At 41.1% G+C, this 14,520-nt stretch overlaps 1 protein-coding gene across 5 annotated transcripts; it reads right to left on the bottom strand.

Moving 5' to 3' along the window:
- Window positions 1-312: 312 nt before the first annotated feature.
- On the bottom strand, window positions 313-14,505 carry FKTN (fukutin). Of its 5 annotated transcripts, none has more exons than XM_084224926.1 (9): window positions 14,353-14,505; window positions 13,012-13,071; window positions 10,933-11,136; window positions 9,151-9,428; window positions 8,270-8,402; window positions 6,488-6,617; window positions 5,249-5,382; window positions 4,879-5,006; window positions 313-1,856 (listed from the first exon to the last, which is right to left on the bottom strand). In XM_084224926.1, the coding sequence occupies exons 1-9, from the start codon at window positions 14,455-14,457 to the stop codon at window positions 1,643-1,645; spliced, it is 1,386 nt and encodes a 461-aa protein (XP_084081052.1). In that variant the 5' UTR covers window positions 14,458-14,505; the 3' UTR covers window positions 313-1,642. The 5 variants fall into 5 exon arrangements, with proteins under 5 accessions (XP_084081052.1, XP_084081053.1, XP_084081055.1 ...); XM_084224927.1 differs by having other exon boundaries at window positions 4,879-4,976; XM_084224929.1 differs by lacking the exon at window positions 10,933-11,136.
- Window positions 14,506-14,520: the final 15 nt, after the last annotated feature.

The following is a 14,520-nucleotide window of genomic DNA, read 5'->3' as shown; positions in this document are numbered from 1 at the left end:
CTAAGTATCTTTACTGTATCCAAGTATCTTTAAAAAAATGCTCAAAGACAGGCAGTCAATAGGCAGAGTAAGAAACATTTCAGGATTTTCCTCTATGCATTATGTCATGGTAACTGCAATGAAGTGTGTTAAATGCTGCCCAAGATGACAAAACAAAGGATGAAACAGCATCTCAAGTTGCAAATTAGACTCTCCTTTTAATCAGTGTTAAATATACACTTGTATCTTCTGAAGAGAAAACATTTTAACCTGAAGAATACCTTACAGGCATAATCAACTACTCAAGACATCCTCCCTTTCAGGGACATGCATTTTTTTCATTAGTCTTTTCATCTACAAAGTCAAAAATTTGACAGATTGTAATTTTCTGAGAGCATCTTTTCTTTCACTCTTAAACATTTATCACATCTGAGAAACTCACAGACTTCCTGCATGTTATTACACCAAGAAGTTCAGGACAACAGAGTTATGAACATGAAAACCACAAGGACATTCACCTTTTTTTTTCCATTTTAAGGAAAAGGTAAAAAAAAAATTCTACCTGAGAAGTTATCCCTTATGATGTCATGGTTCCTTTAGCAAATGAATGGTGTTAGCAGGATTTTACATCTCTCTCTTCTTAACCAGGCAGAACAAAGGTACCATCCAATTGAAGAGCCAGCCTGTCAAGTTGTTGCCAGAAACTGAACAATTTACTCCAGTGTTTCAGTGACAGGAGAAACTGAAACTGAGAGGACTGGCAGGATTGCTGCTGCAAATTTGATCGAACAGTTGGTATTTGTACACATTTCTCCTTTCCCTTAAAGAGAGGCCTCTGTTCTGTGGAACAGAAAACTGTGAATAACCTCCCATTTATATCTACTTGCAGGAAAGCAGGGATAGCTGCAATTTCCTAAAAACCAGTAAAACATTTTACAGGGAGAACACAAGGACTGGGATATTAAAACCAGAATTTTATTTCTTTTCATGGGGAAGCCATCCTGGCAGCATGCACCTACACATTCTTTAAGAAGGACAAATTGAAAAATGTCTAGTGTCAATAGTTTCTCCTTCCATTCACTTAGTGTTATACCATTACCAGATACCTCCTAGAAGTAAAGCAGGTGGTCACACAGGTTCTGTGCCACAGAAACATTCCACTCCCAGGAGCAACCCATTGCTCATGGTAGGGATGTACCAGTCTCAAATCAAGCACACTTGAGGTACTCGTAACTCTGGTGGCTTGAAGTTAAACAGCCACAAATCTCCTTTGAAAAAAGAGGAACTTCTCTGAGATTTTCCAATCCTAACCTTCTCTCAAGCTTGAGAATTGAACAGTCTGAAGGTTTTGATGATCTCAGGAATGTCGAAGCCACCTGGCCACTGTTTACATTTAAATAGTCAACTGCCCATAAGTCCACTGCAGTCCCTTTGTGCAGCTTTTCTTTCAGCTTCCCTTCCCTCCAGTTGCTTTTCTTCTTCTCCTTTAACCACATGGAAAAAGCACAATGAAGGTGTTGAAAACACCTGTTAAGCAAAGGGAGGAAAATGCCTCCTTAGGAAACACGTGGGGCATTACAAAGGAAATGGATGTCGATGCCTTTGGGCACTGGGAAATCACAAACTGACAGCTCTGGGGACAGGCTCTGTCAGCAGACAGGGGTCAGTAGATTTGGATGACATTGTCCCACTCATCAATAGGCCAGACTCCGTTGTCCTGCACGTTGAAGGGGGAGCTTTTCCAGTCCCACGTCTTCACAGGCACCTTCCACTCCGGGCCGTAGTTGGCCTCCACGTACTGCAGGGTGTCGCAGGGCACGCGGACCTTGAGTTCCACAAATTCAGTCCAGCAGAGAGTAAACTTGGGAAAGAGATACCTGTGCCAGAGCAGAAGGGTGTGGTCACTGGCAAAAGGCTAGAATGCACCTCTAAGTTCAAGGAGAAAGCAAGTAACTGCAGCAAGTGGCCATGTTACATTTATACTGTTCTTTCTCTTACACACTGGACAAAGGTGTTATCAACAGTGGTGAACATTTGCTTCATGTGCTTAGGAAGGAGACTTCCTAATTCTTTTGTTGCTTGTGCTCACATCATTCTGCCACCTATAGGTTAGTCCCTGCCTCTGCTTTGCCTGTTACAAAATGGGACTGAATTGTTACCCCTTTTAGAAAGCACTGCATGCTTACAGCATGGTAAATTTCACAGGTTCACAGGTAAATTTCCAGAACGACATCCTATCAAGTGTCAGAGTCGAGGTGTTAAACAATACCAAAGTCTACCCACTATCCCTGCAGAGGATCACTCCCACTTCCACACAAAAATAAATTTTTAAAAAACTGATGCTAAAATTCCTTTTCACAGGTTAAAATAAAACCATGAACACTTCATCCTCTTAAAAAAGGTCTGTACATTTCTATGATGAACTAGAACTGCCCCCTCCATCTCCTTACAGCATGAAGTTAATTTAATTTCTAAGCTCTCAACAAACAATATGAGAAAATAAAACAATTGTGCTTCATGCCTTAAGTGGAGGGAAAGAACAAATTGACCAAGCATTTTTTGGATACATATCCAGAGACTGCTGATTAAACTAAACTCTTATACAAAGTCCTCTTTGTTAAAAACCTACAGAATTAGCTCACTTTAAGGACTAAAGCAAACAGTGTGGATTTGAATCCCAGACTCAGTTTTTGTAGATACTCATTCCCTGCTGGAGATTGCAACTGTCCAATATTAAATTTGCAAACAAAGACAAAGCCTCCATTGCTGCAACTCCAGGACAGTATCAGGAGGATGCAGATGCTTGTGTCAGGAATGCTGAGGAAGTGTTTGTGCACATGGAAAAGCAAACCACACAGCCAGACTGTGAGGGTTAGAAACCAGCTCTCCAAGGAAACGGAGGCTAAAAATTACTATGAGAAATATTTTAGCGACTCAATGAGAAATGCTCTAGCTCTCCACCCCTCTAATTTAGATGTATAGAAAGTATGCCTGTGCAAATATTTAGCTTTCTGAAGAAAACACTTTCTACCTTTCAGTTTTAATCTTAGAAAAGAACTTCTACCCTTCTCTATGATGGCCCAGTAGCAGTCAGCATCTCTTCTGACACTGTAATTCCTTTAAAATTGTTAGAATAGATTTCGGATTCAGCATGAGCAAACAACCACTGTACTTCGGACTGACCTCCTCACCTCTGCCTTCCTCCAAAATTCTGACAGGGCTGGAGATTAAGCAAAATTGAGGGTCATTCTGGTGTTGTGCACAGTCAGATTAAGCATGCCAAGTGCTCTCACATCTCACAGTAACAAAAGCTGGGTCTCTTTTCTCTTTTTGAGTGTGTATTTGGAATAACACATGTCTGGAATTACTTGGCTAAAGATTCTGAACAGCTACAGTTCTGACATGGCTCAGAGCCTTTATGGTGGTAAACAAGCAGTTTCCCTTTTCTTTTTCTGTGTGTACTAAATTAAGAAACACCAGCTCAGAATTAGAGGCTTGGCTCCCTTATGATGCTATGCCTAAGCAAAGTTATTACTGAACAAGAAAGCTATGTTTGGAACTTTTAATAAGCTACCACCAAAAATAACTATGAGGCTACAAGAAAAGGAAAGAGTTTTGTGGAAGATGGAGCTCCAACAGAGCTGTAATACCCAGGGATACAAAACCTGGAGTGCAGCACAGGGTTACACTGATCCCCTATTCTCATGTCTTGAACCAGTCATTATCAAAAAAAGGGGGAAAAACATCTCTCAAGTATCCAAGGTTTGATGGAATTTTGAAGGAGCAGTGTCAACTCCATTGGCATGGAAACAGCTACTGCAATTTAGATGCAACAAGAGCACAAAGAGGAGGAAAGGAATTTATTGGTCAGCTTGCTTTTCAGAATGTACCGCACACGAAAACTGGAACTGCCGCTATATTCTAAAAAAAATACTTTGCTATACAGCACATTTTCTATGGGGATATTCCAAGAGCTCTTTCTTTTGTCTATTTCTAAATGTGCCTTTTGAAGCTGGTTATCAAAATATCTTTCCCGGTCTTTATTTATCACTTCAGAACAAAGATAACTAAGACAAGGATTTGGACATTATCTCCAACTGGATGACAGTGCTCACAAAACTGCCATTAGCTAAATACAAACAAATACATTTCAGGAAAAATATGAAAGATAATGAAATCCTAAAGAAGTCTACAAGGTTTTCAACTAGTCTGCAGCAATCTCCTTCTGAGTGAAGGCATGTGATTGAAAGAAATAAATCTAATTACCAAAACCCATATTCAGTTTGCTAAATTGATTGGGATTAAATCATTAAATCATTAAATTAAATTATTAAATCATTGCTGATTTAATACTGAAAGTTGTGAAACAAGAAACATGGGATCCTATTCAAAATTCCATTTTGAGAACATGAACAGTAAGGCCTGCAGGAATTGTATTCTACACTGCTACAATCCCAAATTGAGGGCTTTTCTGTGCAAGGAGAATTGAGGCTTTTTGCCATAATACTTTCTCATCAAGACAGATGCCTAAGGATTAATGTTTTACTACAAAATTAGATTCTGCAACAAACACTGTTTTAGAGATTTTTTTTCTCATCTTGGGTGTTTATGTAACTCAGGGCCTGTCACAGTCAGATAAGATCTTCTTGATATATGATATGCCAGCCCTGCCCTGCTTTTGATTTCACAAGAGATCTGACATTTACTCTCTAGTAAGGCACAGGACTGTTCTCTCTCTGCTTCACTGGTCTCAGAGTGCAGAATCTCCACTGATTCCCCTCTGACATCCACATTTCCACAAAGAGCACAGGCTTTGCCAGGCAACAGCACACAAAATGCCATCAGTAAACACTAGATTGTTCAACTTCTTTCCTACTAGTGGTACAAATCAGTTCTTACTTAAATTTCTTGCCCGATTTGGCCTGAGTTCCTCCATTCCATATGTGATCATCCTCTTCATAGAAGAAAAAAATGTCAAGTTTCACATCATCTTCTCCCTGAAAAGAGAGTTCCAAGCTGTCTTCCACCTGGAAGACAAAAATATACACGGTATATACACATAAAAATACAAAGCAACTTCTGTCAGGAGAAAACAAATTCATTTTCATTCATGTATATCTGGATACACAGATATATTTCTATTCTAACTGAAGAAAACACACACAGTAAGTCTGCATTATTTTTAATATTAAACACTTCTGCAACTGAAGTCAAAGTTGCAAATCTACAGAAACACACACTTGAAGTAAAATGTTCATTTTCTATGTACCTTGCCAAATTTGTGCTTCAGTGGCAACCCTGCTTTCTGAAAGGCTGGAATGATATCTGCTTTGTAGTCCCTTATAAAGATTCCCAAATCCACATCTTTGCTGTGAGGAATGACATTGCACTGCCTATACCAGCCTGAGGAGGAAAAAAATAAAGCAGAAAAATCCCAAACTAGTTAATTCAGGAATGTGAATTTAAGAGAACCAAAGCAACACTAAAATGAATTGCCCTAAGATCACCAGGCAAAAAAGTCTTTGACTTTTGAGGCCATAAACAAGACTTCTGCCTTTTTTTAGCTTGGAATGAACCACATCAAAGGAAACAAGTATTACTGCACCGTAGTCATCTCTCCCCCTTCAGAAAGCCAAGAATGCAAGAGAAAACAAAGATAAATGTATCTTCAGTTTCCTAATTGAAATGCATTTTAAAAAAAATTAAGTTCTTTATGTGGGACCAAATCTAATCAGCAATTAACAGCTACAGGGCCACAGCTGTGCTTCTGATTTGCAACTATTGTTTTACACTGCATCCAAGATGATAATCATCTTTCAATCACCACTGCAAAGCAGAAAGACACAAAGTGGGACATTCTTTTGTCTGTTTCATTAAGGCATCTTTTAGTAACTGTTAATTCAGAAAATTATATTCCCTAGTATTAAATAAATACAAGGCAAATGTGAACACATGAGACTTCACCAATAGTTTAGTAATAAAAGAATCCTCACCAGTGATAAGACACTTGTAGCTTCAGCAGAACTGAAAGCTTGCATTACCTACTTCAACGGACTGCAATTTTATTAAAAGTTTGTTTTGAAAGAAAATAAATTAATGTAAACTGTATTTTAGAAGTCAGTGACAAGCATCTAATTGCAAGGGAAGAAAAACAGGGTTAGTGTACTTGGACAGCGGAACAACGTGCTTATCACTGCGTTTCCAACTGGCACTTCAGTGAATTCCAAGTCACACAAATTAGGGAACTGTTGATTACTTCCTAGCAGGGATGAACACAACCCAGGTAATTGCTAACAACACTAAATGCTTCACTGGAAATTTGCCCAGCATCTTTGCTGCTCAGGTTTCTAAAGAAAAGCTTTTTTTCAGGAGAAAAAAGGCTTACTGCAATACAGTTATTACCTTCCAACCCAGTACTTTTGGCCTCTGCTGACATCACAAGCAGTGAAGGATGGCGTGTTTAAAGTTTCAGGTGAGTTTAAAAATGCAACACAACACAAATTTTTACCAAGACATGTTCCACTGCTCAGCCAGAACTTCACTCCCAAGTTATTCAGTGTCAGGGCAGCCAGATGAAGCAAAGATTTTGCCTTTTTCCTGAATTCCACTGCCTCAAGAGAGGCATCATCAGGATACAGCTGGAAGGCAAGAGTAAGCAAGTTACTGTCAGAGAGCAAACTTGTCCCTTCATTTTTTCAGCATCCGAGGGAAAAATGACCCTAAAAAATTTACTTAACTAATACCTGGGCTAATATCTGTTTTTACATACACAGTCTATGTTCAGAACATGCACTGGAATGACAGAGTGGAAATTAAAACTCTGAATCATCAACCTTCCTTTTTTTTCCTAACCACAAGAATGAAAATTCACAGTAGACTACAATAAGAAAATATGTATTAGACTCTGCTTCTCAGCACTTGGCAGCAACATGGGTGAGCCCTTGTTCTGCACATGCTGAAGTCAATTCCTGGAGTCCAAGGAGAACACAGGGACAGAATCAGTCCTTGCAAATCAAGGACTTTTCCGACCGCCAGAACTCCATGATTAATTTATTTGGCGCCACCAAGTGTCGGAGTTGGGTGTTGAGTTTTAAGAAGAGCTGCCAAGGAGAAACAGTGTGAACACAAAAATCTTCCAGACAGACCTGTGACAAGGTCTGCCGTCCATGCAAAGCCAAAACCAACACGGGAGGCCGGGCAAACATTATCAATTCTAACAAAGGAACAACCACTTGGCTTTGTGATAGATTTCTTTACGAGCTCTTGGGCAACAAGCAGCCAAAATGAACTTTTCAAAAGAGGTGCCAGCTGCTTGTCTCAGTGCTAAAGCTCCAGCAAAGTTCAATAAACATTTAGGAGCACATTTTCTCTGCCTGTGGTGAATTCTGCCTGGAGGTTGAAGTAATTATATTTTTCTGTCTTCCACATGTGAAGGGACAACACATGGACGCCCCTGTGATCCTCCTGCTACCCAAAAAAGGATCTACAGCCTGCTAGAGTGACCAGGAGTGGTCCTCCCTTTAATCAACACCTGAATGACTGAAGACTGGAGCCTCCAGTGCCCTTTTCCCTGCTTCCATGAACCCAGAGATGGCTCAGATTCAGTGGCCTGACTCTGACTCTGTAGTCTTAACTGTGAACTCTTGATCACTTTATAACTCATGTCCTTTCCAAGTTAGGATAAAATGCCCCCCACACCGCAGCAGAGACATTTCTTTCTGCTAAATCAAGCAGCAGAATTCTAAAAATAATGCTCTGAATAGTGGTGAAAACATTAGCTTACACAGTCAGAAAAGCAATTAAATCAGTCACTTTGGAATGTGACTATTTCAGACAAGCCGAATGAGGAACATGGAACTGCAGGACATAGTTCAGAAACGTGAAATTAAACACTTTTCAAAACTTCAAGGACTGCTATAAGGAAAGTTTTCAGCCATGAAGATGCACAAGTTTTATTTGTGTATCTAATAAAACAAGTTAGTTTTATTTACATAAGATCCATTTAACGGTAAAGGTGTGTAAGAACTATGGATATGTTGGTTCCCTCTTGGAAAAAAAACGTGTTCACAAGTAAAACACCGAAAAAGGCCATGATCTTCAGGTAAAGTTTTGATTTCATTACCACTTAGTAAGCTCTGTGGAATGCGAATCAAGTTTTGTATTTAGCTCTGTGCATGTGAACAGTCCCATTTAGGTCAAAAAAAACCCCAAACAGTGAACTGTTCTTAGGTTTGGGTCAATCAGTGAAAACACACATTTCATCTCAGAGACACCACCAGTTACCACTAACCTGAAAGAAAGCCCGAGCTTCTCTGTACCTACATTCAAGAAATCTAGAATGGGACATCTCCTCTAGAAAACTGGACGGATTTTTTGGAATTTGAACTTTTAAGTCATCAATGGAAACGAGCAGAAGTTCTGGCCTGCATGGAAAGAGAGATAATGTATTATGCTATTTAATTCCATTACAAACCACATGCCACTTTATCCTTTAACTCAGGTTATAATCTTAATGCACACTACTGGAAGTGATCCCTCTGTCCAAATACAGCCCAAACCAATTATAAATGAAAAAAGCAACAAGAACTTCACCCAATTCCCCACACATTTCAAAACTTAGTTTAAAAAGAATTCCTACACCTCCAAACCCCAAGCTGGTTTGTCAGATCACTGATTCCTTTACTGACTCATGACTTGAATTTGTTCAGAGATGTTGTTCAGTGCATCTTAAAATTCAGACTATTGGGTTGTCTAAGTAGTACAGGATGCACTTCAGAATCAAATATTATTCTGTACTTTGAAGCTATTTGCTTTTAAAAATTCAAAACTATTCAGCCTTCATAATAATTGAAGAGGGATTATTTAACAGCTTACACAGTTTACTTCAAACATTTAGGCACATAACTCAAAGATTTCATGTTTTAAAAGGACAAAGGAAAAGGGTCAAATTAATGGAAAAAGTCAAACAGATTTATTTTGATGTGGGAAATGTCTCAATATTTTTCTCACTCTCTCAGAAACTATGTTCTCAAAGCCTGCACTTTGGGGGTCTGACTCATACCTGAACTGAATTTTAGGACCTGACTACAGGAAAGAGAGTAGTTCTACACACAGAGGAAGTAATTTTGGGAGTGCCATTGTGGCTTTCTCCTTCCCCTGCTGTGAGCTCACTTTTCATACGCCCCAGGGTAGCGGCCGAAGTGCAGTCTCCTGAAAGGCACAAACTTTCTGTCCATGTGTTGCTTGAGTCTCAGGGGTCCGTGCCAGAGGAAATTGCCACTCCTCTCATAGAAGACCACCAGATGAATGGCATGGGATGCCAGCTTGAATATATAGTGCAAGGGAATTTCCATCCCAGACAGGTCATCCATCCCATCCAAGCGGGGGTCCTTGTTTATAATCTTTAGCCACTGGAACCCCATCTTCTCAGCAGTTCTAAAAAGGCCCACCTGAAAATGAGGAAGACAGGAGGCAGAGCAGGCTAAAGATTAGAGAAACCAAAACTGGAAGCGAAATACTTATTTACTAACTCACACCATTCCTCATTTTCATTTTTTAATCAGGCTTAAGCACAGATGAATCAAAAATCTCTAAGAGCTTGAAGATTAGCAGTCATGAGCAATTCCAACCACCTTCTTTCCTTGTCTTAAATTCTGTCCCTCAAACTACAAAATAAAATAACAAATAAACGTTGTAAGCCATGCTTGGATTAGGTTTGTTCCTTGCCATAGCACCCTACCCTGCACTGTAAAACTATTCTCTTAAACTGTTTTTCTGCCAAATTTGGTGTTCCTAAGTCCTTCAATAACAACACCACTAACACAAAAATGATTAGTCCAAAACCTTCTTTTCTGGGGCAAATAAAAATCTCACCAAACACTGAGCACTTCACTCTGATAAAATGTAATATTTCTACAAGCAAAGGGAATTAAATTCTGGCTGATTAAAAAAAAAGAAAAAAACAATTGGCATCTGAAGAGCTTTCAAATCCCCCCCTTGAAATGTTCTATATAAGCATATCAGCTCCTCCCCTGAATGATACAGAAATTACCACTGAGACACATAAAGCAATGGGAAAATGGATTTCTCTCAGTGTGCTGCCATACAACTTTACTCTTAGTTTCTGGAATTCCTTCATACCTATGGGTAAAACAGCTGCCTGATCAGGCCCAGAGTGACACCCTTCTTCATTCAGGACCATCAGTGAAACAGTCACTGATCATTTCAGTGTCTTCTGCTTTTACTAATTAAATATAATTTTAAAATTTAAAAAAAATGAAATTAAAAAAAAAATAGAAAAAAGCTGTTTGTCACTGGTACCTTTAATCTTGTAGAAAGTAATCTAATTAATATTTCCAGACCACACTTAATTGATGAAATAATACTGGATTTAAATTTGTCCTTCATTGCATGCTACACCTCAATTTTTAACACAGCCATTAAAAAATGTCCTAAAACCACAGAGCTGCAGAGATACCATTAAGTATCACCAATACATTAGGTGAAATGGTATTAATTACAAGGATGTGCTAAAAGAAATGTAAACCAGTGGACTGTGATAATTTTTCCAGACTTATCACATCAATTACTGCATTTCCTTCTTGATAAATTCCCAAACTCCAGATTTATAACAGATGCACCTGCATTACAGCAGGCTCCAGGTTCTCCTTCTTTTTTAACAGACCTTCTTTCTTTCCTTTTGGCATAGACTCTGATTACCAGTGGGTTTTTTTTAATATTGCAGACAGTTTCTAAAAAGTTTCAGCTATAAATTACTCCTAATGTATCCAGGCTAGTAAAATGGGCAACTTTTACTTTCAAACAAAGTTTCCTCTGCCCACAATATCACCACCACAGGAATTCAGATACAAACATGCAAGCATTAAGTGCCAACATCAAAGAACAGCTGGATGCATTAAGATACACAAATGTGAACAGAAAACGCGCACTTACATCATGTTTCCATGTTTTGTCTAGTAGTGCAAAGGTAGTGAAGTCTCTTGGAGCACAGAAGTATTTGCATTCTGGGCTGGGGCCATCAGGGGAGCTTTTGATCTGCTCAATGTCTTTATCAACCAGTCCCAGAATCAAAGGATCGATCAAATACACTGGAATATTGTGACTGGATATTAATCCTAGGAACTTCCTAACCACGTGCTGTTTGACAGAGGACAGAAAGACCATCTTTGCATTAAAACTCCTTGACAAAAAGAAACCCCAACCCACTGAAAGAAGAAAATCTTATCTCCGAAATACATCATCTGAGTGTACACTTCACTTCCACAAATAGTTGTGAAGCTGAGTGAGAAGGCAGGATGCAAGTGCCACACAGAATTTGCATTTTAGTCTACTCAGGGCACTCAACGTTGCATAAGGAGTAAAAAAGCTGCAGCAAGAATGTTCTGTGCCTAATGCAAGGGGTTATTAACTTGATTCAGTGGAGAACATTAATCAAGAACATTTAAATGTCCGTGGCACGCAGAAACCACTTACAACAGCCACAGTCACCCTGCTACTTAAATGTATTCAACTGTAACATTTTCATGTAATGATTTTAAAGCTCTGGCTCCAGGGAGATGTGAAAACACGAGCACAGGATGTGGGTCAACAACAGAGTTTTGGCAGCCCTATTACCTGTGTGGTACAGGCACAAGCAAGGCCACCCTCATAGTGATTTCAGCTACACGAAGCTGAAAGGTGAGTGATGTGTTTGTATTACTTCTGTGACTAAAACTGGCACACCAGAGTGATGAACAGGAAGAAAAATCTGTGCAAAAGTATCCACCTTCCCAATCCATCACTACTCCAGGAAAACAGGTGCTTTCAGCTGAAACTTAAATAAGTTTAAAAAAAACATAAATAATGGTAGAAAAACATGGCCTTGATGTTAAGTCACCAAGGGAAACGTGTTCAAATTTAGTATTTTGGACACACCACTGCAGGGACTCTAAGGAAAGCCTGACATGCAGCAGGTGGCAGGATCAGGGCACATCCTTTCTCACTAATGATCTCGGAAGAGCAAGTTAAACCTTTAGGAGAGCTCTGCCCACAGACTGCAAGCCCCCTGTGACCATGACATCTCACACCTGGTAGGCAGCTCCAAGGGGTGTCACCTCCAAGAATAGCAAGGCATTCCTGGCACAAGCAAGCAGTCCACAGAGCAGTTGGTCTGGATTTTCTCCAGGGACAGCCCTTAGCCAGAGCACCTTCCCTCTTGCTCAGCAGAAACCAGGCCTTTAAATGGCCATTCTGCTAATTAGCAACACTATCATGTTGCATCCAAACCGAAAGGCAGCCAGCTCCCAGCACATCCTTCTCCTTAACCATCTGTGCTGTTTTTCCACTGGGAGATCAGTTAACAAAAAGTCTTCTGTAAAACTGTTTCCAAACAAATCCCAACTACAAATACCATAGGGGACCTTCTGATTCCCCAGGGTGGGCGTTTTTGGTTGCATTCAATCTTGCAAGACACAACAAATATCCCATTTCAAGCACCTAAGAGCACTCCCAGCACTGCTCATGAGGGCTGGAACGCAGCAGCTGGTGAAAGCTGAAATGTGACATTTTCCTGCTTGGGAAGAGCCTTACAACCCAGCACAAGCAGGTAACAGAACACTGACCAGCAGGTTAAAACACCTGGAGCGGGCAAAGGAGGGTTGTGTGACCCAGGAGCTCCTCAGACCAACAAAGAAGCTGCAGGGCAAAGCAGCCAATCTGTGCAACACCCAGCCTGAAAGGACACAAAACCCTGGTTCAGCACTTCTGTCTCAGAAAGAACAAGCCTTTCTTCCCGAAACTTTAACATCCCAGCACTGCACTGGCAAAGGTTGTGAAGCTGTAACTATTTCTCAATTTTACTTTACACTGATGTTTTGATACTCTCTGTACTGAACAAAGTTACCAAGTGTATCTCTTCCCCCTTCAAAGCAGAAAGCGCCCAGTGAAGAGTGAGAACTGGACCCTGAATTTGCAGTTCCAAGTGGATTCTGAGACTTGTGGAAGAGCTGTATGAACCATTGACACTGTACCTACCCATCTAGAGCTGTCTTGGCCTGACTGGCTTCCTCTGGCTTTGGAAAAAGCTGCTCCATTCTATCAAAAACAAACAAAAAGAAAAAAAAAAAAAAAAGAAAACAAAAACAAAAAGAAGAGAAGGGGAAGGGAGAAAGAAGAGAAAAACCCCAAAGTTTCAGTTGAATCCTTGCTCTCTTAACATGACATTCAGGGTCATTTATCCACTTCATGGTTATGGCTGGGATTATGCCTCTGGTCATGCAGCTACAGTGCTTAATGTGAAATCATAAACAACTGCTGGGGCTTAAATATATTTAGAAGGACAACCCAAGCCTCGGGGACCTCCAAACATGCAAGCATTGAGTGGTGAGGCCTCGGGTTTCCAAGCCAATGTGCCAGCAAACGTAAAATAGGAGGATGACAAACCCCCTCAGGCAAATACCACAGGGGCAGGAACAGTGGGACTGTGCCTCAGTCTTTCCAGGTGTAATCCTAGAAAAGTCACTTTTAAAGACAGCATTTTCACGTGAGAGAGTCAGGGCAGCTCTGGCTCAGCTTTTGGCTTTTTCCAAAGCACGGAGAATTTCTCAGTTGTTGTTTAAAAACCAGAAACGGTGAGAAAGAAGTTGAAGATTGCAGCAGCATCTGTCACTGACACTGCCCGCACTTAATAAAGAAAGAAAAGCCAAAAAACAAGTCAGGGTGCTTTGAAACCTACGTGATTCTTCTGTAAAAATAAAAGGAGTTCCTTTCTCGAATCGGAGTTGCAACTGTAAACCAAGAACCACCAGGGAATTTAATTTACAGTAACATTCACTTCCTTTGCTGTTGCAGAAAATCACTCGCCTGCACGTTCCAGGTCAGGTATAAAAAGAGGTACAAACAGCATTCCAGATATAAAAGGAGGATTTAAACCGCGACATCCAGCACTTCAGGAGCACTGAGTCACAAAACCCGAAGGCGACTGCCAAAAAAAAAGTTGTGATTTCTCTCCGCCATAGCAGTATAGGAAAACCTGCACCCAGCAGATGCTTCATCCCTTCGGCAGAGCCCTCGGACAGAGCTCGCTGCGACTTCGGAGGCAATAAAAGTCACCGAGCAACGAGAGCTGAGGGCTAAAAGCCGCGGCTGCTGGAAGCTGGCGGGGGCATCATTCCCTCCGGGAGAAATCGGATAGCCCTGGCTGACACAGTGACTTGGATACCAGGCTGGGAACCCAAACCCGACTGCAGCCCCGCCACGGGACACCGGCCCGGGCTCCCCGCCCGCCCCCGGAGCCGCCCCAGGGAACCCCGGGGGCGGGACTGCCGCCCACACGGCGCTGCGCAGGGAAACCGGGCAGCGCGCTCCCTCTCTCACCTTCTGCGACAGGTAGAACTTGTAATAGCACAGCTGGAAGAGCAGGAAAACCAGGCTGGTCAGCGACAGGAGCGCCAGCACCACGTTCCTGTTGATTTTCTGCATCAGCCCCGGGGCGCTCCGGGAGCCGCTGCCCGGCCGCCCTCACCGCGATGCGGCTTCAGGCCG

This window comes from Fringilla coelebs (genome assembly GCF_963513975.1).
Source record: "Fringilla coelebs genome assembly, chromosome: Z".
Lineage (NCBI taxonomy): Eukaryota > Metazoa > Chordata > Aves > Passeriformes > Fringillidae > Fringilla > Fringilla coelebs.
This window is presented reverse-complemented; position numbering and strand designations above follow the sequence as displayed.